The sequence below is a fragment of the Larimichthys crocea genome, unplaced genomic scaffold (assembly GCF_000972845.2).
Source record: "Larimichthys crocea isolate SSNF unplaced genomic scaffold, L_crocea_2.0 scaffold271, whole genome shotgun sequence".
Taxonomy (NCBI): Eukaryota; Metazoa; Chordata; class Actinopteri; family Sciaenidae; genus Larimichthys; species Larimichthys crocea.
The window spans coordinates 508,056-534,772 of NW_020853581.1; the positions used below are offsets into that span (position 1 = coordinate 508,056).

Below are 26,717 nucleotides of genomic sequence, written 5' to 3' on the forward strand. Positions count from 1 at the left end.
GATCTACTGAAGCCGCGCAGGTTCAACAGACTGCAGCTCGTTGGTGGCAGGAAAACAAACAGTCCGGGTCAGTACTGCCACCTACAGGCCGCACAGCGCATCTACTGTGTGATGTGTTATGTTTCTAATGAGCCTAAACACGAACACGCTGTTTTTTAAATGGATAATAAACTTAAAATAAAGATAAAATGTTTTTCTTTTTACTACACCACCTCCCTCATATCACATTAAAAAAAAAACGCCCAGTATGAAGAAGTACAGAAATAATTCAGCCGGTGTGCTTAGTGCTGCGCTCCGGTTGGTCTCTGCACTCAAAACAAACGCACCACGCTCCGCTACCGGTGACGCAAATTTCCCGCCCTCACTTCTGCTATCCCGTGTGTGTGTGTGTGCGAAAGTTAACAAAACAGTGTTTTCACCACAGAGAGTTGACTTTGCTACATTTTATATCTGTCAGAGGTTCACTGTCACTGGCCAATGATGCCTTCCACACATGACTGGATTAACTGCCCCCTCGGTGTCGTTGAAGGGATGTTTGGTAAGAGATACACCGGAACTTCACTCCCTGACAGCTAATGTTAACGCGTGAGCCGAGGCTAGTTAGCTGGAGGGCTAAGCACAATGCTAACATACATGTGATGAGCGTGCTGCCTTTGCCTGTGCCTGAGAAATGGCGAATAACAAGGTTTCTGTGGGTTGTTGTTGTCGACACCGCTCTGTTGCAGCCTGTGTGCACGGCAGCGTGACTTTTAATAAAGTTTGGAGAAGAAGTGCCGGCTGTGAGTTCAGTTTGATCTGAAACACACACAGTGCACACAGACACACTGAAAATGTAACAACATGATGCGTTCACGGGTCCTTAAGTCTGTTCAAGTTGTTAGAAATTGACCTAACTTCTCTGAATAGTCTCACTTAGTTCAGATCTAGATATACGTAGCATTTGTGTCCTTAAAACGTTTTATTTCTTTGTCAAGACATGCATGAAAAGAGCTGGTACCTGACTGATCATTAGTTTTTTAACATGTATACTAGTCAAGCAGTAGTGTCTAAAGTACCTGAGGATGCACGCTATGTCCTGTTATCAATAAGGTATCTCACTTAAGAGGTAAATCATTTAAATTAAATTTAAATTAATTAAACATTTCTAATATCTATTTTATAAAACTGAATAAAGTTTTCAAGGAATCCACCTATTTATACATTTATCATAAACCGTTTTATCACACTCATACTTTAAAGGTGTGCTCTTGTTGTTATTTTAGCTGCTTCCCAGAACAATCCAAATTCTGGCTGGGAGGCGAAAGCAGTTGAATTCTTTAAGAATCAGCTGAAAGAGAAGGACGCTCATACCTGGGTAAAGTAGCCCTGTGATCCTTTAAGCATACAAATTCTGCAGATATGCACAATAGTAAATGACAACCACTTTCTTTTTGGTGCAGGTCCCGTCTTTGAACGATGTCCCTCTGCACTACCTGAAGCCCAACAGCCTGGTGAAGTTTCGTTGCTTCATCCAGGACATGTTCGATCCCGAGTTCTTCATGGGAGTGTATGAGACTGTTGACCCATCTACAAAGGCTAAAGTGAGCGCTTCCTCTTTCACTCCTGTGCAGATATTTGCATGTGTGTTCATTGCAATTGATAGTGTGTTGTGACAGTATCGCCTTATTTCACCTGTCTGACTGTCCCCAGGTTTTGCGTTGTGGGAAGTACAAAGATGTGACAGAGTGTGGGGTAAGTTCGCCTCTGCTGTGAATCACTCAGGCTCCATAAATACCTCAACTCAGCTTCTCCTTAGCTAATAGTGACGTGTGTTTAACTCCAGGTGGATTTTAACTCCAGCAATACTGTGACTGCAGAGAGACAGACTTTCTACTGTGTGCCAATTCCTGGAGAAAATCCCTGGGTGAAAGAGATATCCTCATCTTGTCTAGATTATGTCATACCCAGCTGAACTATCATGCCTTCTTTGCAACCAACGTGCGTTTTAAATGCTGCTCCCTAGTGTTCCTTAATCCTGTTGCACAGCTATGCCAGCACTAGCCAAGCGAGAGTGGTTCCTTCCACTTCGTATGCGCCGACGAGACAGAAGCGCAGCTACGAGGAAGACGACGATGACATGGACACACAGCCGCAAAAGCAGAGAGAGCCACATGCTGGTATGAGGTGTTCATGAAGGTGTACAAATGTGTAGCTGAATGCAAATCAGAAGCATTGCCCACACAGTGTTTTATTACTTTCAGTAGATAGGAGTCATATTTAGTCTTGTTTCGCATAGAGATATTTTACATGTCTGTAATTTCATCACATATCCAAGTGTGGATTTTTTCCGTCCTCTCGCTGCAGGTCCTCAGAGCCCCACAGAACATCACGGTAATGGTGACTGTAAGCGGCAGGAGACCGAAGCTCCCTCCAACCAAACGGCATCTGCTTCCCATCTCGACCTCAACTTCCCCCTACCGGGAGAGAAAGGCCCGTCCTGCCTAGTGAAGGTGTGTTATGTTGCTAACAGTGCTGTCGTTTTTCTTGTAACCGGGATTTCTAACAATGTTATTGCTGTATGATTTGTCTCACATCAAATGTTTGTTCTGAGAGGTGATATCAGAGATGAAAGCACCATTATGAGCCAGACTATAAAACAGAAGCTAAAAGATGCAATTTGTCGGCAGGTGTACGAGGACTGGGAGAGCTTCAAACTGAACGACTTACTGGAGGTCTACGGGATCCTCTCTGTCAATCCTGCTCTCAGTGCTTTGGCTGACGAGAAGTAAGACACATTTCAAGACAGAATTTCCCTCCGGTGGTGATGATCTGCGTGTATTCATTCTTGCCATGTCCACACAGAGACACCTCCTCATCCATTCAGGACCCCACAGAGTGCATGGAGACGGCAGAGGAGCAGAGAGTGCACAGCCCGCCGGCCTCGCTCGTTCCTCGCTTACACATGCTCTACGCCAGGCCTCTGCCACACAACAACCCCCTGCTGCCCTGCACCACCGTGGAGGACAACAGTGCCTGTAAGGACTAAAAGTGGACTATAAATGCTGGTTACTGAATAGAAGGCTTCTGCACTATGCTGGTGCTGAAGCGATGTCCAAACCCAAGCCTGGCTGAACACGCTGTCAGTAGACGCGTAGGGTAATATTTAGTATGCCATCTGCAAATTATATTCAAGGGCACAAAATTTTCACAACAATTTTCACACGGATGTAAATGAGCCGAGCCTCAATTCACCTGATTAGCATAACGTGCTGCTAAGTAAGACCTGATGCCGGGTTGTTTTTGACACCTGTTGCACACGTTCAAGTGTGTATTCATCCCACGGGAGGAAGAGTGTGTGAGTAATCTGATCCTGTCAGCTCAGAAAACAAATTAATGTTTAAATGTGTCAAGAAAAATCAAATGTGGGCGAAAACTCCTTCGACTGAACTATTTCTGCAAACGGAAAAGAAAATATAACAGGCCTTCCTGATATTATATTTAATGATACATGATATTATCAGTGGACTTCTTGGTAAACACGGACAAACACAAGTTTGCAGTGTCTATAAAGGGCTGCAGATCCTCAGTGTCCCTGTCCTCGAGCTCACACATGATGCCTCATGAATCCAGCAGAACTAAAAGGTGAGAAAATGACAACATAGTCAAAAAAAATCTATACATAGCGCCCTGTTTTCGCGTTTTGTCATGCGGTATCACACTGTGTAGATGCTACACAATAAACAGTAGCCAAGCCTGTCAGGTCAAGCTAAAAATAACGTCATAGCTGGAAGTTATCTACAAAACAAATTGTCTTTTTACAGAAGAACGTGTTTTTCTTGTTCAGCTCTTTATGTATAATAATGCAGGCACATTTAGTTTAGTGCTGATACAATGTGTTCACTAAGGCAACATAAACCTTAGCTCCACTCACATTTTTATGTTGCCCTTCAGCTGTGTGCGGAAGCAGAGAAAAAGGAGCCATTATTTCCAAGTTCATTTGTGTTTGTGTGTTTTCCAAGAAGAGGAATAAAGCAGAGAACGAAGCCTTCATGGCACATATTCCTGCAGTAGCCATAGGGACTTTTTTTTTTTTTTTTTTTTAATTCTTTGTCCTTTGTCCTCAGTTTTATCTTCGAGCCTGAGTGAGATGGCCTCTGTCAGGGCGGAGCTGCTCGCATACTTCACTCACATCCTTCTTGGGGACGCTCTGGCTGCTGAGTACCTCATTCTGCATCTCATTTCTAACGTGTACGTGAAGGTCAACCTGGAAGTCCTTGTGTGGCTGCATGCTAAACCCAGAGGAGCTGTTTCTAATTTACTGCCTGGTTGATTATCTTGTAGGTACACTAGACGGGATGTTCTCCCGCTGGGCAAGTTCACCTTGAACCTGAGTGGCTGTCCTACTGCCGCCTCGTACACCGAACGCTTCTACCAGATCATTCAGCAGCTCGTTCCTTCTGTGAGTGAGCTTTGACACCCCAACACAGTAAACACCGGTGTTGCTAGGTTTATTTATATAAACTTTGTTTCCCCCCCTGCAGTCGTATTATCTGGGCATGAGCCTCCAGAACATGAACCAGATGCGGTTGGTGCCTAAGAAGGACTATGTGGCAAATCGGCTAGTGAGTGGAGCCCTGCAGCTGGCCAGAAACACTTCCCTCTTCCTGGATGAGACCCAGCTGGAGCAGGGACAGCTGGACACAACAGGTGAGGCATCTAGAAACCACCAGGGGACGACACTGAGAGCATAAACTAAGATGTTAATACCCCTCCCACGGCCTGTACACACTGTTGATACTATATGATTTGACTGAGCAAACACTAACCAGTTAGGATCTCCTTCTGTGTGTTTGTGTTTTTGTTGTGTAGGTGTGCGCAACGTCACGGCCCTTGGGAACCTGATCTCGTGGCAGAAGGTTGATTATGACTTTAACTACCACCAGATGGAATTCCCCTGCAATATTAACGTGCTCATCGTGTCAGAAGGCCGCTCACTCCTGCCGGTGAGGACAAAGAGGGATGAAGCGTGCAACCGCAGAGCGAAAACTCACCGCCACTCACTACTGTTCCCCCTCCACACATACGCACACACTCCCAGCCCCCAGCATGTCCAGGGAGGGGGTTAGGTTTCCTTTCGCCTCTCCTGAGGCCGTGCCGTATCTGACGCTGGAGGTTGTTTCCATCCAGCGTCACGCTGTCAGCTCAGCTGCCATTGGTCAGACACAGCAACCCCTCCGTCCGGCAGCTTTAGTCCGAGTCGCGCTCAGTTGCGAACAGCCCAAGGAATGCGCTGTGTGCTATTCCTGTGTGTTGGTCTAATGGGTTGCCATGGCGGCAGCTGTGTGCCGCAGGAACAATCCTGGGAGAGGCGTCAGGCTCAGCCATCTATTAGGCCTCCAGTGAAGGGCAGCTCACTGTAAACAACTACCAGGGTTGATTAGAAGTCAGCAGTAGATGTCTGTGTTTATGCTGGACAACTATTGGCTGTTGAGCAGCTGGAGGGACAAGATGATCAGATGCTCCATGGTCAGCCCGCCAAGGCTTTGCTCCTGTCTGGCGTGCCATGAAGTTTTGAGAATTTGCCAAACAAGCCATGCACATAGCAGGCAGAGCCTACTTCTGCATAGCAACACCTGTAGTGAAAAAAAAGAAAAAAAAAAGCATTCTGTATGTACAAAGTTCTGTCAGTGTCAATATTTCTGTTTCTCTTTAACTCCGCAGTCAGACTGTCAGATACACCTACAGTCTCAAGTCACCGCACCCCAACTGGAGGAGTATCTCAGCAGCATCCACATGCATCCGCAGTCTTCGTCACAGCTGAACAAGTTCAGAATCTACCTGTGCATGGCTCGCCAGCTAGACTACAACATCTCTGATGAAATGACAAAGGTGAGACGTGCGGCCATCTTCAGTCTGAGCCCAGTGGCACACACATGAATGAGTTAAATGTAAAAGCTACGTCAGTAAACTCTTCCTTCATGAACCTGGCATGATTCAAGTGTGTGTGCGCGTTTGTTTAATCAGAAGTCTTTTTCATCTGCGAGCATTAGAGTATGTTAACTGCTTTTCCTCCACAGTCAGTTGAGGAGGACTTTGTAGACATGAGGAAGGACGACCCCCAGAGTGTATCTGCCGAGGACCTCCACAGGATGCTCGTCGTGGCGAGGTGAGCTGTGATTTAGGTTTATGTAAGCTCTTTTCCTCGGCACACCTCTCCTTTCATCATCTCTCTTTAAAAAGGCAAAGTGTTAAATAAACACAACAATAAGTCATAATGACCAACACTGAACATGCCAGCAACCAAATTCTCATCACAGTATTTGCAGTGTTAATTTAATCAAGCTGAGATGTGTTTAAACAAGTGGGACGTCGCTGACTGAGACTCTGTGTGCAGGTTGCTGTCTCTGAGCCTGGGACAGACCTCTCTGTCCAGAGACAGCTGGCTGAGAGCCAAACACATCGACATGCTGCGGAGGAGCCGGATGGAGCAGCACAAGTGTGTGAACGGCAACGAGCCGTGATCACCAGAGACGAACGAGATGAGATGGATTTTTGTTTTTCCTTTTGATACCTAAAAAAAATAGTTTGTAATAAAGATCTTTTTCATATGCCATAAATAGTACATGTCGTGTTCAACTTTTCTACTGTACAGAGATACAATTTCTCCTAATGGGTTGTGGTTTGTATGTACATTAACATCTCAGTGTGTATCTTTAGCCTTCGTTTCACAGGCTGCTCTGGGGTTCATGACAGTGTTACTGCAGACCAAAGTTTGTTTACAAAAACAATTTTTAACCTTGAAAATATGGAGTAATGAGGCCTGGAGGATAATTTCCTCTAATGGATTCTTTTGAGTCAGCATACATTTAGTCAGCCGCCAGTGTTCGATATACTGGCAGACTCTGTTAATGGATTTGACAATAAACCTCATGCAACACTCATTCACTCATATACTTTTTATTCCAATGGATTATCTTCCTAAACAAAAAGTGTACAGTGCAATTTGTTGTCAAGTAACACACCCAAAGAGGATAAGAATAAATAGGATACTTTTAATATACAATACAATCTCAGTACACCATGGAAAACAATGACAAGTCAGTTGTTAAAGAGGAGAAATATGACCACAGACATTCGGATGGAATGGTACTAATGCTAGAAAATGTGCTTAAACAGTGCAAATCAAATGTCTTAAGACCTCTAATCGCATGATCATTTGTCATGGTCTGGGGTCTTAATGGGAAGGAAGGACAACCACAGACGACAAATGAAGAGGTGGTTTCAAAAGCACTTAGTGTAAACAAAAGAAAAGGAGAAAACTCTCACCCAGCAAATATAGGATCAAATAGAACTGCCAGCTTTTGCATATAAAAACCAGACACCAACACTCTAGCATTGTGGTCTCTATCAGGAATGTTGAGGATTACTGTTCCTTTTAGCTCCGTACAGCCACTTTAGGACACTAAGTTTCTGTTCTGCTTGAGAACTACTCCAGTGTTTGCAATCCTGAAGGAAATGTAAAAACAAAAAAAAAACACCTTTAACCCTCTGCATTACAGCTATTACCATAAAGCTTTGGCAGCACCACACACTATCAGCAGGTTTAATAATTATATAATGTCTCACCTAAACAGATTCAGATAAAATATACAAGCATCCCACATCCTATCTGCTGGTGAGCAAGCTGAAAACAGGAAAATGTAACACAAAAATATGAAATGTGTGACAGTTTATCTTGGGATATTTCAGCTCAGAGCAAACTAGATTATTATTTATCATAAACAGCAGTGCGATGAGGTGACTTCTAAAAGGACTGTAACAAGGTCAAGTGGGAGATTCTCAAAAGTTCTCTGACAACTGTAAAGTTTAACGGGCGACTAACGAGGCAAAACCTCACTTCTTGAGGTTAACGCGCAATATAACAATGTATACGACTTTATAGCGCATAGATATGACTAGGGCTCTAAGGCGAGTGCTCCTAAATACCAGCAGCAGCAGGGATCCTCTAACACACAAATTCACACATACTGTACAGCACATACACACAGCCAACACACAGAACCTGCTCATTTCCATGGAGAATGTATGCCAGTAGATGAAGTATCCCAAGATAAAGCTCGATGACATACAGTAACCCTGAACAGGATCTTTTATACAGTACACCAAATGTAACATGTTAGAATGGACTTAAAAAGGTAGATTTTGCCATAAATACCTGATATACATAATCCCACTTCAATTCCCTGTTAAGGCAAATAAGCTTTCAGTTTGGGGAGTGCATAACGCGTCAGTGTTCTAATAATTGGGTGGGTGCAATTGCATATATACTTACTATATGCTCCTGTCTTTATCAAACATGCAACGTCAAATGCACAACGCTGGCCGAGGACTCAGTTCAAACAAACCCTCATAGTTAATTAGTACAACCATTAGCAGAATAGTGATTTCAATACGTATCATCTATCAAAAACAACTCCAACCAGTGGCTTTCTGGTTAATCGTGGTTAGCAATGACAGTACTGGGCGTTCTTTTCAAAATATAATGTTCATACCTTATTAAACAAACTGCCATCCTACCATTAATACAAAAAGCTTAAGGGAAGGCTCTACTCAGGGAACAGATAAACATACAATACTCACTGTACATATCAACAACCAGGATACTCTTACTAAGGTCTTGTGTAGTCATTATGTCTAGAACGGTATATCTTCTAAGTTACACTTGACAACATTGATATTACATAGGATAACTACGTACAGTATGTCGTCTGGCTAGTTTCTGATAGCTATACAAAGGGTAACAGTTCACATGGAGTTGTCCTTTGGGAATCACAAAAGATATTTGGTTGGAGTTTACAACAACTGTTACAAATTGAAGGTTATTACGAGGTCTATATCACAAACGCCAATAAGTGACCTGCACATACAGGATGACGTACAGTACATGATAAAAGTCAGAGTTGGTCTTTCAACATGCAGCTCGTGTTTACCTGCCTTGTCGATGTCAGTTACCGTTAACCTCACATGCAAGCACTGTGGGTGAAGGATAGTGACATGTTTACATGCACAAAAACACTCAGCACACCACTGAAACCTCAATATCTTCTTATGTCTTCGTTATTTGTCTCTTAAGGTAATCATAATGAGAATATCACTGATATATGATAAAGAAAACTGTACATAAACAGTGGCAGTATTTCTGGAGTGACTTAGGATTTCCATCAATGTTCTCATTGACACATGGGAACTATAAGAGATTCCTCAAATACCTTCCTATATACCATTTTTATTCTAAACCTTGGTACTACGTACCGGTGTTCTGAGACATTTACAAACAAATGTCAGGCTATCTCCATTATTTTCACAGGGACAACTGATTATTAACCCATAAAAGAAAGAAGACCAGTGTGCAAGGTTGGATGGCAAAGATGAGCTAAACATCTTTATATCAAACCAGTGCGGGAATCCATAATTATGTGCATGTAAACATGATCACTGTCATGTTGGGCTTTTGTATATATCTGTAGGTTCTGTACAAGTCATCATCAACATGGGCAACTTTAACTAAGGGGGAAATTTTAAGAGCGCTTTTTCTTTTGGCTGAGTAGTGACGCTATGTGCAAGCTTTTTGCTACTGCTACCATACAGGAAGTTTCTACACAATGTGCGACTACAAAATCCTGCTACAAGGAAAGCACTAGATCTGGATGATCCTGGTCTGGCACTGTGTAAACATTGCCTTCAGCTCACTCTCTTGGGCTTCATTAACAGTGTCTGGCTCTGGGCTCTTCTGTACCTTTGCCACAGCAAAGTTGATGCCCTGGGTAAGTCCCGCCTGGGTGAGGCTGGCTACCTGGACCATGGAGCTCTTGATCTTGGCAAAGGGAGACACCACTCGGCTGCCGTTGCTGTCAGCAGGTGAAGGGCCGAGGCTGCTCTCCAACTGTGAACTCAGACTCCTCTGAGAGCCTCCTGATGCCGCAGAGCTTGGCTTCTGGACGGCTAGGAGGTTGGAACTGGAGGTAGTGGACTCGACGTCAAGCTGGGATGGCCTGGGGAGCTGGGGCTCCTCCTGCTGATGCTGCGGCTGGGAGGTTGGCTGCTTGTCTGAGTCTGCTGTGGTTTTGTTCTGCACAGGCACTGCAGGGTTGAGTGGGTGGACGGCAGCTGGCGGCAGCTCTCCAAACACCTCGACAGGTTGGGTCTGTGCATCGTGGACAAACTGGTGGCAGTAGGCATCAATTGGAGTGCCAAAGTCAATGAGAATGGCTTCTTCAGCCACTGAGGCTGCCCCTGGGGACTTGTCATCACTGACTTGAGAGGGGCTTTCCTGCTTCCCATCACAGCCAGTAACCCGGATTACAGAGGGGATATTTAGCTCCACGCTACCAATAGACTGGGAGCGACTGCCCAGCCGTGGGTTTGATGCTACAATGCCGCAACTGGGCAGGACATAGTCCACATTTTCTAAAGAACCAGAACACGGGTGCTCTGGGTCAGAATTATAGGAGTCAGAGTCAGAGGAGATTTCAGAGTGCTCATCACCAAGATCTTTAAGGACGGTGCCAGGATTGTTGTCTGATGTCTCCAAGCTGCTATCCGACTTCCAAAGGTTGACATGCATAGTTGGCTTTAGGAAATTGACTTTAACATCAGGCTTAGAAAAGTTGCCCAGCTTCCCGAGGGGCTTGAAGGGGCCAATGTTTACGTTCGTCTTGGTCTGTTTCACTTTCTGATTGAGAGAGGAGAACTTGTTAAGGAGGAAACTTTTACCCTGTGCCAGACCAGAACTACCCTGGACCTGCTCAGCAGGTTTGTTCTGGATTCCCATTATATCCTCATGAGGTTTAGTCTGCCGCCTGGAGCACAAATACAAACAACATAAGTACACATTAAAGTTTATCTTCATTAGATTGAAATATTGGAAAAATGTATGCTAATTAGTACTCACCTCTCTAACTTCTTTTCAACTACAAGCAGGTCCAGCCCTGTGGCCTGTTTAGTTATGCGAAGCATCTCAGCTATGCATTGTAACGTGTCTGAAATATATCACAATGTTAGTCTCAACCCAAATATGCAGTTTATGACCTAAAAAGTCTTAACTGTAGAATTACTTCCTACCTTTTCCATCATCCTCGGGATTTCGTGTGGCTGCTCTCAGCGTGTGAAAGTATCCACTCGTCTCTTCACTCCTGTAATGCAGACGCATGCAGCAGAACTTTGGCTTCCCAAACAGAGTAGGTTCCGGACCTGCAAGAGAAAACTCAACTTGTAACCTCCATTTTCAGCGTTGTGCTTTCTGTGTATGAATCATAAACAACAGAGATATTGCTAAAAGGTTGCTGAGAAACTGTTAAGCACAGTTTTAGGAAGTGTCGGGTGACTCAGTGAGTACAAGAACCTTCACTTCTGCTTTAAGTCTAACATCTCACCGATTTCGATCTTTTCCAAACCTTCTAAGTTGAGGCGCTGGTATTGGTTGACTTTATCTGCTTCTTCGTCGTAGCTGCAAGAAAACAATACTATAATAAGTGAATCTGTAAATTTATAAGCTATAGAACAATTTCTAAAGAACAATGTTGGCAAATTTAAAGTCTGACTTACTAAGCAATGTAATATGCTTTGTCAGACAGAAGCAGCAGCACATCCACGTCTTTGTTGGTTGCATCAACAAGGCTGGAGGGAAATAAGAGAGGTGTCATGAAAAGAACACTTCACAAACTCCTTTGTATCAATAGCACATAAGTTCATCATCTATATCCCAAATGATATAAAGTTAATAAGAAATCAGGGCAGCTAGCCACTTACCTCATGTCACAATTGATGAGAGCCCAACCTCCATGAAACTTCTCATCATCAGGCAACAGAAGCTGCATGTAGGTCTGCAGCAGGAGGCTGACCTGCTCCTGTGCTCCCCTCTGGCTCTCTTTCTCTTTCTCCTCATGTTCCTTCTCCTTACTGAAGATGGAGTACAGGTCCTCCGTCACTGGCAGGCCCATCATTAGGTCTGCATGGAGAGCCAGAGCATTCAGAAAAGGCAGCGAAAGAACTAACAACAATACGGACGCACAGAGCTATAACAGCTATAATATCTGTTTTTTCATACCGATGACTGCTTGTCTGTAAGCGTCCCTGAAGCGGTTCAGATAGTAGCGGTTGGCTGAGTTCACACCATCCTTCATCACACCAGCCAGTTTCCTTTCACCAGTCCTGGTGAAATCTCCCTAAAATAGATCAAACTGTGTTAAACTGATCTTTTGACTTTACTTGTAATTACAAAAGGCCTCTGTCCACATTTATCATTCTGATGTGTTTAATCTACTGCACCACTCTATTGATTTGTGAGTCCTGCTGTTGGAGAAAGCTTATGTCTTATAGCTTTAAACTATCTACAATAATGTTACCTTAAGCGCTGCTGTGCCTGCATACTGTCTGCTGATGGTGTCTCCATTGTTAGCCCACATGATCTGATAAATCTTGTAGCATTTGAGAGGCAGAGGCTGCTCTGGAGGCATCACACCCAGTTTCTTCAGCTGCAGAAGACAGGCATGTTTTGTCCATGGTTATGCTGTTAAAACTGATCCCGGTACAATGTCTCACTTTCTGTTTACATTGCATAGGTAAGAAAGATCTGCTTATGTTTATTTTTATTAACTACTCAATTTATACTTGTATTTGCTTATTAAATGTCAGCCAAGGTTAATGTGGTGTGGTGGAGTTGCTGGATTAAAAAAAAACAAAAAAAAAACTGAAAAGATTATGGGTGTATAAAAATGTCTGTGTTTGTGTGCACTAAAGATTTGTTCCACCATCTTTGCAGTTTAGCACTGTACAAGCGTCAAAAGTCTACCATTTGTGTGTGATCTGATGAGCAAATACAGGCAGATGTCAGTAATCTGCTGTACAAATACAAAGTAAGCTGCCTCTACAAACTACAGTAGCAGACACAAAGGAAACCATGTTAAACTAAATGAATCTGGCAGTTAGTTAGTCAGTTAGTTAGTCAGTTAGTCAGTTAGTCAGTTAGTTAGTTAGTAAGGTAATTTACCTGGATATGAGTTTGATTAGGAACAATTTAACTTCAAGTCTAATCAAGTGTTCAAGGTCAATGGTACAGGAAATAATAAAGAAAAGGAGCACATACAGAATAACAACGGTTCTGTATAATTTATGTTAGTTTCTTTCCCTAAATCCAGACAAAAAAAACAGATCTTACCTGTTGCTCCATCACCGCCCGAGCAATAGCAGCCTGGACCACGTTAGTCCTATCAAGACAGTCCATACAGTTGACTCTGAAGATACCCTCCTGCTTGCAAATGACTCCAGCCTGATCCACCCTGACAGAGGAAGACAGATTCATAGCATTATAACCTTTAACCAATAACAAACCAACAAAGGTTTGATGTTCTCAAGCATTTCTCTAAAAATGACAAAATAATGATGTGACACTTACCAGGCCCACTTCATGTCAGTGATGATATCAGATATCGCATCTGTCAGTATTTGCACATTCTCAAACTTCATACCTCGGCTGAAAAAAGGATGTGACAAGCATAAAGATGAAGTAAATGCACTGTGGTATAATGATAAAAATAGTTTTAAATATATTCATTGAACGTTTAACCACTGACTAAAGTCTATGTCTTACCAGTGCTCATGGAAGTCAAAGGAAACATAAGTGAGGTTTGGGTTGTTGTAAAGCAGGACTTGCTTCAAATACGCGTCACCAATTATCTTCTCCCGTCCGCCTTGATCCACTAAGTTAATGATGACCTAAAGAAGAAAGTAAAGTGTTGTCAGGTGTAACGTGTGTGGAAAAGGCAACTAAATTTGGACTTTTGGACAGGGACAAGGTTGACAAAGATTTAGGGTTATTAGACTAGGTGGCAAAAAGAAAATGCAGTAGTAATACATTTTAAATAACAATACTAACACACGACTGATACAAGCAGGTTGTCAATAACTATGCTAAGCACAAACCCAAACATACACCCTGGCAAGGCAAACACACCTGCGTCTTGTAGAGTTTAAGCTGTTCTTCAAAGTGAGCAGCAAAGTAAGACATGGTCTCCTTCTCTCCTGAAACATTAGAAAAATATACGCACACAATATTTTCCATATAAATGAATCCTGCTAAACATGTCAAGAGATCTAGTTTGCAAGTTTGCAATTATCAAAACAATTATTTACAGAGACACAGAGAATACTGGCACTGAAATCTGTCTTTAAAAAAAAAAAAAAAAAGGATACAACCGGAAAAAAAAAAACTGGAAGCGAAAGGTTCACTATACTCAAAAAAAGCCTCTGGGAAACACTCTATAATATTGTATGCAAGATAATGTTGTTCTACTGACCTTTCTCTAAGCGTGGCCGGGGATTGTAGCGGTACCCCGCCTGGCTCCAGAAGACAGGCACAGAGCCACGAGTCTGCACAAAGGACAGAGTGTGGCTGTGCACATGGATCAACTGCTCTGTCTCCACATAGTTAGCCACACGACCATCTGTATCCACTCCTCTGCGTTTGTACCGCATCCCTTTGGACAAGGAGAATGCATTAACACCATTTAGATTATTTATATCACAGATCATACTTCAAGAGAATGAAAAACTGAATCACAGTTCAGGCATGACCTTAGGCCAAGCTGACAGTAACCGTAGCTCTACCTGCACGGTGGCGGCTACGTCTGGAGATCAGGGCCACAGTGAAGCGTGGATGGATGTCGTCGACACAGGTGATCTCCTGTGGTGGTGTCTCGGGGCTGCTCCTCTCCTCATCGGATGTCTCGTTGTAGTTTACCACCAGTTCCTCCACCTGTACAAAGCCCTGGATGATTGGTGTCACCCAGAAATCCACCTCTGGCGCCTGAAGCATTCAAAAAGTGTAAAACAAAGAGAATTAAAATACTGTTTTACATGTTGATAAGGAAGCACTTTGCATCCACCTAGTATCCAAAGTGAATAATCTTTCATGACTCAGAGCCTTATATTGTATTTTCATATTCTTCTGATAATGCTCTGGCAGTTATCAGCAAATACAACTACCACGCTTACACAGCAGAGCCAGCTGTACTCTGAGCTGACGACTGCAAAGAAAAACACTACGAATGTGTCAGCAAAACGATAAGCAGCGCCACTTCAAAATAATATACCTGAAGGTCGATGAGGTCTTGGATCATGTGTTTATTCCAGAAGAAACGGTCATCCACCTTTCACAAAGAGTCACAATTATTATCATTCAGATGCAAGGGTTTTTTTTTTTATTCCAACCAGCTGTGAGGTGTGTTTCTCTCCGAACCTGCTTCCAGAGGGGTAAGCCGGACTTATCCGAGTCTCCCTGACGCTGCACACTGTTTGTCAGGTCGTAGGTCATGCTGTAGTAGAAGGAGTCTGAGTCCATAAATATCTTGTACAGCTCATCCAGCAGCCGCCTCTCCAGACGTTCCTTCTCTTTGTTCTCCTTGACCTGGAAGGCAGGGGAATACTGGATTGGGCAGGTAGATAGAGAAGAGAGATAAGCTGACAAAGCAAAGAAAGCGAAATCCTTTGAGAACGTCAAAGGTGTTAAAGGTGTGAAAGACAGGAAAGGTACAGTGTTGGTTTTAAGATAACACTATTTTTTTAAAATACCTTTTTCTTGATGGGCACAGCCACGTTAGATTTGATCTGGCTGAAGGTTTTCATCAAGAACTTGGACTCATCAGGAGACTGGGCCAATTTCTCTGGTCTGTCTATTCCAAAGTGATGTTTCTTGCAAAGCTGAAAAAGAAATTTCTCCATCAAATTTAAGCAATTTTACAAATCTCATAAACATGATAAACAAAATTCAGTAGTACCTTGGATTTCTCAAAACAACAAGTAAACAAAAAGTCTATTACTACCCACTACAAACAACCAAAACTATACTTCGCTCTATATGATTCTCATTTCCTGAGACTAACACAGTCTAACAGCTACACTCATCTATGGGATTTCTAGGCACAAAAGGGGGTGGAATGATCATTCTGCAGTACGAGGACAATGTACAACAGGATGGAGTCTAAAAGCCTATCCAGGGACGATCGTCCTCCTCCGTATTTACTCACTTGAAAATATTCTGTCTCACCGTCCATGAAGCTCCCCTGAAAGACTGAAATCTTATTCAACTTCCTTTGCGATCAATTAAATGCAGACATAAAATCAAAGTTTCACTACAAATGTGTGGGCCAAAATAAAACTGATGTTTTAATAAAATAAAAAAATAAATAAAAACGTCCACATCTCATTTTGCACCCCTGACCGCCTAACAAGAGATGAATCATACGCTCACAGGGTATTTTTGGATACATCAAACAACAAATTAGGTTTCTCACAAGCACAGTTATATTGATTGTCAGGGGGACTGAATGTCATATTTAAAACACAAACACATCAACACTGCTTCTCACGCATCATTACACACACCTCCAGCTCAAGCTCCTGGGGCTCCTCGTCAGACAGAGGAATGACAGCTATCTTGGTGATCTTGTAGACTTTGTGGTTGCCTGGTAAGTGGCCCACGAGTGCTTTCTGACGGATTAATACCAGGCCAAGAGGAAGATCTGCCAAATGGAGAAAGAAAGATGGGGGAGTTGTGTCATGGGTGCAGAATTCCTCACATTCTAAAAAGGTGTGAAGAAAGCAGCTGCACGCCAGCCATGAAGCCAATTTTTTAAAAATAAGGTAACAGAAGACATCTGTTAAATAAATATTTAAATCATGCGTATCTAAAATTCCAAGAATATGACATACATAGTTACATGTAACTGTTCCTATATTTGCTTGTCAAAGGTGTAATATTTTATCTCAAACTTCCTACCCTGAACACCACAGAGGCACGCTATCATCAAATTAGATTTATCATCAATCTGAATCATCACCATCAGCTCACTCCTCTTCATAACTACACAATTTTTCACACCTTCCCTTGTGAGTAAGAAACATAATAAGCACGGGAAGATCCGATGATTGAAGTGTCTAGTGATCACAGATGGAAAATACTGGCAAGAAAGTGCGTGCTCTCTGCAAAACAGACAGAAAAACACTGCTGGAGGTGAAATGTTTTTCATTCTCCACTTACCTGTGTGAAGCTGTATCTTTCCAATGACACCTTCTACCAAACCCAAACACACTGGATTCCAAGCCAATAACAGGTCTGTCGCTAAAAAAAGAAAATGGAGATGAAACATTAGTATGGTGGTGTAGGGACACAGCTCAGCAAAATATGCTTTAGGACAGATAAACAACCAGGATCATTATATTTGCAGATACAGGGATGTAAAGGTTCATTTGCTTAGTGGCGCCTCAAGCCAGCTAAATATACATACACTACGAGTTAACCAAACAGAAAGTGCCTTAAAAACAGACACAGTTGTGTGATTTCCTGTCACCTCATATAAACTTGTTTTTAATACCCTGTGAAACATTCTTAACCTCAAAGGCTTGGTATGCAGCCGCAGTAATAAGCCACAGAAATAAACATCTTTTGTAGGTCATTATTTATGCAGGTTTGGCATAAAAGGCACAGCTATTACACAATCTGGTGTCATTTTATTGAAGGAAGTGTGTTGTGACTAAAGAACAAGCAATCCTGTCCCAGTACCAACATTTTCATACACTAGGATGATCTCAGTTGTGACAATCCACAAACTGGAATGCTTAGCATTGGTCACACATTGAACATCATAGTGGAGAAAATTGGAAAAATGTAAAAGGGCGTGAATATGGGTGGAGAGCATCAACTGTAGGCAAGCTCACACAATGACTCTTCCTGTTCCAGAGAATTTCATGTACAGGAGCAACCAGCCACGAGGGCCCCACAGGGGAGGAAAAAATGATACAATACTAATAAAAAAACAACACCACAACTTCACTCAGAATGTCAAATATCGTGGAAATACTTCACCGTGTGCACAGGAGTGGAGTGGAAACCCAGCGAGGAGTGGAAACACTTTTTTTCCAATTAAATAATGAAACAGTGGTGCAACTAAAAACCTGTTCAGGCTGGCTGCACAGCCATACAACTTCAACTGACAACAACACACACACACACACACACACACACACACACACACACGCTGACAAAGTCTAATGAAAGTTTGGTCTTAGTTCTTTCACTTCTGCTGGGAATATGTGTTTCCTTCCTATGGCACACATGTTTCTACTACTACAAGAGGATGACTAGTTCTTGTGTCACAGCTATGAGTAACAGGAGCAGTGTTCACTTCTGCAATGTGATCAAGGTGTACAACCAGGAGCTGCTTTACAGACACTAACATGCTGCTTTCAGTCTGTATTTGTTGTGCATTCATCTTTTATAAGCTGTCATAAAGCAACAATCACACGAAAGCTACATTTGTCTTTCTTACAGTGCTGTAACATGTCTGTTTGGTGTAAAGGAGAGCTGAAGGCTCACATTTACCTTTCAGTGTGTAACATAAGAAGCAAAGTAAGAACTTTGAAGTGTGTTTGGGGTGTTGGCACTCCCGGAATGAAAGCTAGGACGATGATTTCAAGCCTGATTTTTTATTTTTTTTAAACCAAACGACTCGTTTTGTCTGACAGTTTCAGAGCGACTCAACGACGTTTATTTCAAATACGAACGGGCGATAATTATGAATGAGAGATCATACTAAACCGCCGAGGCGTTTTTTTCATACATGGTGACAAAAACATACAGTAAAAATAACGTCAGTTGACTCTTAAATACAGAGCTTTTGTTTCACACGAATAGATAATAAGGTCAAACGTTAGTTTGAGGTAAATGGCCGGCTCCAGGCAGGGAAAGCTGTCATCCAGTACGTACCAGGTCTGACGGTCATGGTCCCGTCTTTTCGGCTGCACCACAGAGCTCGGTCCCCGCTCTGAAGAATGTACTCGTCTTTGGCTTGAAACAGCTCCATTTTGTCCCTTTACGTGACACAAAAGTCGGCAACTAACTGGCTTACCAGCCAGGCACGGGTAATTATCAACTTCCACGTCTTGGAGGTTAACTGTAGCTAGCCAGACGGCGACTGGCTAGCCACGGTTAGCTCGTCCCCCCACAGGCTGCTGTGCGACGGTGGCTAGCTACCTAGCGAGCGAGCTAGCGGCGGCAGCAGCTGGATGCGTGTCGGGTTTGTTTACTCCGCTTCTACGCATACTGATCATTACACGTCCTTCCTACCGGAGAAGCATCCCCTTCCCGCGGGCATGCTGGAGAGATCAAAGCCAAATACTTGTCAATGAGTGAGAAAGCTGTCCCAGTCAGCTGCTGTGTGCGGGTCAAGACGTACCAGCGACAGTTTCCTGCTCTAAACAATAGCACGTGACCTGTGCCGTCATCACCGGCGTACAGGTGCTGTTACTCAACGATTAGTCATTTTTGGATCAATTATATGATGTCATTCTAATTTGAAGAAACCCCGTGTTGACCCCACTCCATTATTTTATCATTTTATACAATAAAATATTTATTGGGATACAACGTCTCTTTGTCAGTGACAGCAAGGAATCTGAATCTGAGGGAAGATTTAAGGTATTATATGTAAAACAATCACCGACCATATGTAATTAAAGGTCCAGTGTGTAGAATTTACTGGCAGCTAGTGGTGGAGTTTTAGATTGTTACCAACTGAATACCCATCACCTCCCCCTGTAGGTTCAAGCATTCAAAGAGAAACTACAGTGACCACCAAACTCATTAAAAAACCCGAAAGGTCCTGATGTAGAGCGAGTGTTTCCTTCTTGGCTGTATAGACCTGCTCCCTCTGTAGATATAGAAGCCTCATTCTAAAGTGACATAAACATGATTCTTATTAACAGGTTATTATACATAAAAAATATATATAGTTATTTATATTATATCTAATTTCTGTCAATAGATCCCGTTAAATGTTACACACTGGACCTTTCACTCCACAATCTGTTACAGGCGAGACTCATATATGTATTATATGTCTTTAAAAGGCACAAAACGCTCCACCCGTCTAGTACTAAGGAGACATAAATGTTCTCCATTATGACTCAGTCTGAAGGCATGGAGCAGCTGAGCTCAGACAGACAGATCTAACTGTTAATCTTACCACTGAAAACTCTTCAATGGAAAACTAAGCCAGACTTAAGACATCTAAAGGCTGGGTCAGGGAGATGTATTCTGCCACAAAGGTGGAGCACACATACTTATACATCACTAAAATATAATTTCTAAATAGGTGTTCCAAAATATGAAAATCAGTATACAGTGACTGTGCAGAATCCATGCCAAAATTTGTGTCAAATACATTTTATTTTCAACCATACCAACGTGATTTGCTTTCAACAATGCATCAGCCTGCTACTCATAAACTGTGATCAACACTAAGCCACACTCCACAATTCATAAAGGTTAGACAGTGACCCTACTTTACACATGGCTTATGATCATGTTATAGTGATAAATTATTACACAAACAATTAGGGTAATTGTAAAGTCAGGGCTTTGTAAATAACAGACCGAGATTTTCTTCATCTGATTCATAAACAGGGCGTTTTCTCACAGTTGGCACTTTTAAGGCTTTTAGGCCGTTTTGTGTGAGTGTTATTACAGATTGTAGCTGCTGTAATTACACAAGAACATTCTGACAATCTTTCATCGTGACAGCACAAGTGTTGATTGTCTTACATCTCAAAGTAAGATACACATCTCACCTTCATTTGTCATTACACATTCATCAATGTACCAAAATACTATATAATGATATAAATACTGATATAATGTTTCGAAATAACAAGTAAACCAATGCACATACAAACACTCAAAACACATCAATCAGAACTCGTGTAACTTATATATTTCAAATGAAGTGCTGCTGACCTTTCAGCATGATACATTTCAATGATGGCAAAGTGCAAAGACGGCAAAATCAGTAATGCACCAAAAAGCAGCATCGAATAAACATAATTCACTGTGTTCTGTGACAAAGCAGCTCCAACACGGCCATGTGGCTATAAAGGGGAAAATGCTTTTCTGTTGACTGAGTTTTGCAGCGAGTTCTGCTTTAAAGCCCCAATGTTTGCACTCGTGTACTAAGCGATGTTCTGACTGGATTAAGAAAAGCTTCCATATATCGTGTCGTTATGTTTTATCAAGACAAAAGGCAACTACAGTTAACAGTTAAGAAAATACTTCTCTTCTTTTCTTCCAAGGCCTCTTATTCAAACTTGAATTCGACTAGAAATTGTTGTCAACACCTCGATCATGACAGCTGTCTTGTTATAAAGACATTGGCACAACATAGAAGGCAGCAACATTGGCTTGAAAACATGATTGCACTGAGCTACCATCAAGTATGTGCAGAATGGCAGGAAATACCAACACTGTTAATCAATGCATGCAACTTCCACAAATGCTGTAGATAGAGGAGGAGGAGGAGGAGAGTTAGCCGGAGCAGACTTGTTCACTATCAAATATACAGCAGGTTATCCTTCTCTGCTCCTCATTATGAAGTGTGCAGTCATTATGATATCTCTTTTGACAGCTCAACATTCTCCTTGGTGAACATGCTGGGCTCTCCCTTCTGTGTCAGGTTGTCACCCTCCATGGCGGTGGCGCTGGCAGGCCTGGCTGGGTGCTCCTCCAGTTGCTCCAGTTCTTCCAGTATGGTCTGAACACGACGGACTCCATCCCGTCTCGCCTGCCGTACATCTACACGACCCTCTGGGTCAACTGAGTCCAGTGCTAATAGCTCTTTGGTCAGCAGCTCCTCCAGTAACAAGTATCTCTTGTCGTTCTTCTTTCCATCAAAACATTTTACCTCCTGCTCCAGTTTAGCGACCCGGTCAACTATCTGCTGTACCTTAGCCAAGCCTGGGTGCATCGGGCACTGAGCAGCCTGTTCAGGCTCTACCTTTACGGGCGGGACCTCTGGGGGAACAGCTGTCAAGTCCTGGGCCTCTGGTTTTGGAGGTATTTGCACTGTGATATCTGCAGTATGTTGTTGTGGTGGCTCTGGCTTCTGGGGCTGCTGGAACTGTTGCTGCGTCTGCATTAACTGTTCAGGGTGCTGAGGCTGTGGAGATGTCGGAGTCGGTGGCTGCTGGAACTGATGGGCCTGCTGGAACTGCTGAGGTTGCTGGAACTGCTGAGGTTGCTGAAATTGCTGAGGTTGCTGGAACTGTTGAGGTTGCTGAGGTGGAGGCTGTTGGAACGGTGGAGGCAGATGAGGCTTTTGGACATCGGCTTCTGTGTGCTGTGGCTGTGGCAGTTGTGTGTTCTCGGGTTTCTGCTGAGTGATTTGTTGTTCCTGCTCAATTTTCTGGGGTGGGTCTCTTGTGAGGATGTGCTGCTGCTGCTGATGCTGCTTTAAAGTTGAAAATAAATCATTAGGATCTGTCACAATCTAGGTCAACACAAGCTGACATGAAAAGCAAACATTTCTGCATATCAAGATAAATCCACACAAACGTACCTGTGGCCTTTCTCCCAGCACCTGCGTTATAATAGGCGACTGGCTCCTAATATGAGGTGGGAGGTGAATAGAATCGCGATGCTGGGGAAGCAGTATCGGAGAAGCTCTTTCCCGGGGAGGCTGAATTGCTGCAGAGTAGCCAGGCCATTCGTCTGTCTGAATGCGATGGAAGGGCTGCTGGTGCTCTGAGTAGGGGACGCGCTGAGAGTAAACTGAGGGATTTAACTGAGTCTGTGTTTGTGCTTGGCCTCCTCCGCCCTCATGGATCACTGGGATGGGGATGTAACCCGCTTGAAGACTAGTGCTGCTGGGCCGTGGAGGTTGGTGGTGTGGGACAGTGTAAACCTTAAAAAAATACAACAAATTCAAACAGTGAGACTTTAATATTTATATTTATTTTCATTAATAAACTTCTATATTTCTGCATGCAAGTTGTACAGTATTACAACATGCATAATCTTGTGTTTTTTATTTATTACTCAAGCCCAACCTCTGATGTTTGTGAAACAGGCGAGCTGGCCTTTCCAGGCTCAGTGGAGCAGCTGTCTGAAGGTCCGTGTAAAGGTGATCTCGGCCTGCAGTGCAGCCCTGGCGTGGGGGATGGTGTCCGTCTGTCTGTCCGGATATTCTGTGCAGTGCTTGGCTGGATGTAGGAATAACATGGATGCTGTTGCTGTCTCAGTTCTGCTCCCTCGTGGAAGACTGGGATAGGAACATAACCCGGCCGAAGAATTGGGTGCTTCATCTCCCTTACAAAGGTCTTCTGCGTCTCCTGAGGGCTCGGTTCTGGTGGTATGTTGGGTCCATTTGCTGAGACTTCTCTGACCTGAAACACAGCCAGTAGTTTATAGATATGATTTAAAATGTCAAATTACCAGTACTTATATCTTTACAACAATGAATATCAACAATCAAGAACTAAATAAAACCACTCTGAGTACTGAGAAAGGCTGAATAGGTGTTGATTCCTTTACCTAAAGTTTAAAGTTTTTTATTTATCACTCAGTATGACTTTTACAGTAACACTACAAACTTGATCCATAAATCAAATATTTTTCCAAGTGATTGGTTAATTTCAAGCAATTATAAGTCAAACTAATTTAAACTAAACTAAAACTAAATTAAAACTAATAAAAATTTAAACAAAGCTATTCTTGCTTATAGTTGAGTAAAAGAAGTAACATTAACTTCATCATACTGTATAGATCGTAGAGACTTAAATCCAAAACTCTAAACTACACAAAAACCTTTACAAATCCAACAAATCTGAATAAGTTCAGCTAACCAAATGGAGAACCTGGAGATATTTTAATAGGAGGGTGCTCTCAGTCCTGAGAGATAATTGCAAAGGTTATAAGTTAAAATGTGACATTTCCACAGGGCGATGCCAAAAGTATCACCTCTCTGAGTATTTGATGAACCAGATTAACTGCTGATTACCACAGACTTTAGGGCATTTCCCATCAGACTATTGCTGTGTTTATGTTTGATATTTTGCTCGACCATCAGACTGACATCATTCCTCTGGCTGGATTTCCTGACCTATCCCACTCACAGCCGTTTGTCACACCCTCTAAACTAACATGTTCATAAACACAGAGAGAGAGAGAACTTTTTCTCTGCTGCCATTTCTCTGAAGAAGACAGAGGCAATATTTGAAATATTTTTTGTATGCGCTCCACAGACTGAAGTGTCCACATCTTGGTATCGTCTTATATAAAAAAAGAAGGCAAATAATCCCAGAATATGATAAAAGTAGGTCGTTGTGATAGCAGAAAAATAATTAGGACATCACATGGAATAAAATGTTTTCATAAAGTACAACATTGGCACTATCAGCACACCCCTAAATGGTAGACAAAGTATGTGTTGTTATTCTTCGGAAGGTGTAACAAGTGACTAGACACCTGCCAATGACAGCCGGAGGACTGCAAGCAACAGGTCTACTCATAGTTGAGCACTCTGTCAATGATATGTCTGACAAGTGATCAAAGATCTCCCTCCAGCCACTGAAAACTAATAGAGAGTTTATGTGTAAGTATTTATATGTAAGCCAGTGGCATTTTTCCCCCCCTAAGACAAAAGTTAGGAGATAGCTGTGAACGACCCTTTGCCCTCTGCCATTTCAGTATGGGACAGTGCACGCTGCCAACACCATTGCACCAATTTTATCCCCTGACAGCTGTGTCTTTCTAGCAGATTCTTCGGGACACTAACTTTGGACAACAGTGTCTATCTCTGAGACGAAAGATTAGCAACTGGCAGCCTGTAGAGCTCACTTCATTCAGCCCACGGCTTTTTTCTCTGCAGACCTGCATGTTTTCACAACGTGTATTATAACACAGCTGAATATGATATGCAGGGGCAGCCAGCGCCTCTGTCGTACAGTTTAATATACTCCACAGGCCAAAGTGAACCGGACCAGCCTCAATCCTTGTAAGGGAAAAAGTTTAATACGAGCTGGACGTCGCAGTGTTTTCCACCATGAAAGAATTAAAATACTGGAAGCTGCTCATGGGTAGCCTTTACATACTGCAGGGTGAGTCATCGAGTAATAATAGTGTTAGATCATGACACGGGAACATAACGGGGTTGATCACCCGTTATAATAGGCTTATGAGCTGTCTTTGAGGGGGAGGTGACGGTGCCAAACAAGGCCTACACTAGTCAACAAGATTAACATATACCGTTAACAGTGATGTAGCGCGGCGCTTTACCGGCGCACCGAGACCAAACACGCACCATAACCGTCGGAGCCGTTATAAAATAGCCGTTAAAGAGTTGCACAACCGTTAGCCGTTAACACTGTCAGACCAACTTTATCCCGCCGCCGCTCTCTCACCTTTTTCGTGTCGTGTCTCGGGTCATTCCAGGTTGTCGTGCGGTTATTGTGATCCACGAAGAAGGGCCATCCAGTCTGAGGGTCAATTTTGACTTCCCATCCGAGGGGGAGAGGGTCGTTGTCATTATTGGCCATTGTCAGTGTCGGCGACTGTGTCTTCATGCCGTTCATGTTGCTGCCTGTCGAGTACTGAAACATTTTATACAGGCGACGGACGCTTTAAAGATTCCTTGAAGTGACGTGGAAAAGTGGGCTGGAAGTTTCTCGAAATAGCAGGGTTAATGTTGGGGGCGGACAGCGCTGGATACGGTGGCATGGGTTCCCAAACCTGTTATGTCGCAGACATCCCAGCATAGACACACAGCACACCGACCTGCGTTACATTTTTTTCTGGGAAGACCCACGCAGGAGGATGTTTTGATTTTTGAAACCGCTGCAGCTGTGGATAAAGTGTCTGCTTTGGTCATATCAGTCATGTTATCTCCTTAATTAATATTCCTGGAGCCCTCTCAGTGACCCCCCCCCGTGCGGCCGTGAACCCCGCTTTGAGAGCAGTGTCTTGTGTATGAAACAAGGGAATCCCAAAGCCTTTTCACAATAAAAGGTTCCCAAAAATAGATGTACTCGGACTCCCACATGAGAAATCTTGTCCAAGGGAACTCAGCCTCGGTTTGCTTTGATTTGGTACACAATTATGTAATTCTGATGGTGTGGTACGGTGTGGACACAGTAACAGATCTTTCTTCATCACAGGACTACTCAAGCTCCATACTACGAGGGAAATATTAGTAAATATAATTTTAAAAAACATCCTCACTTGGCTGGAGACTTTCTGAAAGCACCACGTGGATTTGTAGAGGTGTTCAAACACACATTTGGATAGAGCAGTTGAATACAAAAATATTTTTTAAAATAGATTTTTATACCTGAAATTGTAGTAAGATTGACAATAACAAAACCTGTATCATATATCCAGTGGAGCCAAATGTTTATAAGTGTGAACGACATTATCTTTAATATACAGGTGTGTACTGATGGAATTATTATCGTAAATATATTTTTAACAGGAATAGTATTGGGAAATTTCTAGGTTAATACAGGGTAGTGACACATTTCAGGAGAAGAACATGTATCATAATCATCTGCTCCAACTGTGCATGTACCAATGACAAGAAGGCGTGTACCAGTGACACACATTTCTTATTGTGAAAAGTTCCAGTCAGTCATTGTTCAGCTGTATATTGATGTCCTTAGTCAGTGGAGTGATAAATCACATGACAAATGATTATCAGATTCCTCATTCAGTGATGATGTTGACGTTGATGAATATTTGCACGTAAAGACCAAGGGACATCTCTGACACTTACTAACTAATCAATCTGCGATCAACCAGCACTGAATGGATATGTATCTGGTACAGTAACTGCACACCGCCCTTCCTGCCTTGACCCCTC

The 26,717-nt window shown here is 42.8% G+C and overlaps 3 protein-coding genes across 7 annotated transcripts; 1 reads left to right on the forward strand and 2 right to left on the reverse strand.

Annotated features, from left to right (window-relative positions):
• Positions 1–341: 341 nt before the first annotated feature.
• Positions 342–6,601, forward strand: mcmbp (minichromosome maintenance complex binding protein). The gene is made up of 16 exons (XM_010734557.3): positions 342–538; positions 1,263–1,354; positions 1,440–1,580; positions 1,690–1,731; positions 1,823–1,912; positions 2,024–2,156; positions 2,344–2,489; positions 2,667–2,764; positions 2,842–3,014; positions 4,104–4,227; positions 4,321–4,438; positions 4,521–4,686; positions 4,849–4,982; positions 5,701–5,868; positions 6,057–6,145; positions 6,374–6,601. Exons 1-16 carry the CDS (start codon positions 478–480, stop codon positions 6,498–6,500), a joined length of 1,902 nt encoding a protein of 633 aa, XP_010732859.2. The 5' UTR covers positions 342–477; the 3' UTR covers positions 6,501–6,601.
• Positions 6,602–7,011: 410 nt separating this feature from the next.
• On the reverse strand, positions 7,012–19,311 carry inpp5f (inositol polyphosphate-5-phosphatase F). 2 transcript variants are annotated; one of them, XM_027276017.1, is made up of 20 exons: positions 18,800–19,311; positions 17,075–17,155; positions 16,420–16,556; positions 15,607–15,735; positions 15,275–15,442; positions 15,129–15,185; positions 14,644–14,842; positions 14,334–14,513; positions 13,991–14,058; positions 13,628–13,752; positions 13,433–13,510; positions 13,196–13,316; positions 12,384–12,512; positions 12,086–12,203; positions 11,788–11,986; positions 11,584–11,655; positions 11,412–11,485; positions 11,101–11,229; positions 10,931–11,018; positions 7,012–10,838 (listed from the first exon to the last, which is right to left on the reverse strand). In XM_027276017.1, exons 1-20 carry the CDS (start codon positions 18,894–18,896, stop codon positions 9,677–9,679), a joined length of 3,411 nt encoding a protein of 1,136 aa, XP_027131818.1. In that variant the 5' UTR covers positions 18,897–19,311; the 3' UTR covers positions 7,012–9,676. The 2 variants fall into 2 exon arrangements, with proteins under 2 accessions (XP_027131818.1, XP_027131817.1); XM_027276016.1 differs by having other exon boundaries at positions 15,275–15,460.
• A 930-nt stretch (positions 19,312–20,241) lies between these two features.
• Positions 20,242–25,638, reverse strand: bag3 (BCL2 associated athanogene 3). Of its 4 annotated transcripts, none has more exons than XM_027276022.1 (4): positions 25,264–25,638; positions 22,912–23,247; positions 22,422–22,766; positions 20,242–22,316 (listed from the first exon to the last, which is right to left on the reverse strand). In XM_027276022.1, exons 1-4 carry the CDS (start codon positions 25,459–25,461, stop codon positions 21,471–21,473), a joined length of 1,725 nt encoding a protein of 574 aa, XP_027131823.1. In that variant the 5' UTR covers positions 25,462–25,638; the 3' UTR covers positions 20,242–21,470. The 4 variants fall into 4 exon arrangements, with proteins under 4 accessions (XP_027131823.1, XP_019113596.1, XP_019113595.1 ...); XM_019258051.2 differs by having other exon boundaries at positions 20,242–22,304; positions 25,264–25,637; XM_019258050.2 differs by having other exon boundaries at positions 20,242–22,310; positions 25,264–25,635.
• Positions 25,639–26,717: the final 1,079 nt, after the last annotated feature.

Coding starts and splice junctions, on each gene's coding strand:
- bag3 (XM_027276022.1), bottom strand. CDS start 25,461: ATGTTTCAGTACTCGACAGGCAGCAACATGAACGGCATGAAGACACAG. Junction 23,248..25,263: donor CGAGACACGACACGAAAAAG/GTGAGAGAGCGG, acceptor GCTGTGTTTCAG/GTCAGAGAAGTCTCAGCAAA. Junction 22,767..22,911: donor CTGTTTCACAAACATCAGAG/GTTGGGCTTGAG, acceptor TATTTTTTTAAG/GTTTACACTGTCCCACACCA.
- mcmbp (XM_010734557.3), top strand. CDS start 478: ATGATGCCTTCCACACATGACTGGATTAACTGCCCCCTCGGTGTCGTT. Junction 1,581..1,689: donor ACCCATCTACAAAGGCTAAA/GTGAGCGCTTCC, acceptor GACTGTCCCCAG/GTTTTGCGTTGTGGGAAGTA. Junction 1,732..1,822: donor AAGATGTGACAGAGTGTGGG/GTAAGTTCGCCT, acceptor GTTTAACTCCAG/GTGGATTTTAACTCCAGCAA.
- inpp5f (XM_027276016.1), bottom strand. CDS start 18,896: ATGGAGCTGTTTCAAGCCAAAGACGAGTACATTCTTCAGAGCGGGGAC. Junction 14,843..15,128: donor AAGACCTCATCGACCTTCAG/GTATATTATTTT, acceptor TGAATGCTTCAG/GCGCCAGAGGTGGATTTCTG. Junction 14,514..14,643: donor ACGTAGCCGCCACCGTGCAG/GTAGAGCTACGG, acceptor CCTTGTCCAAAG/GGATGCGGTACAAACGCAGA.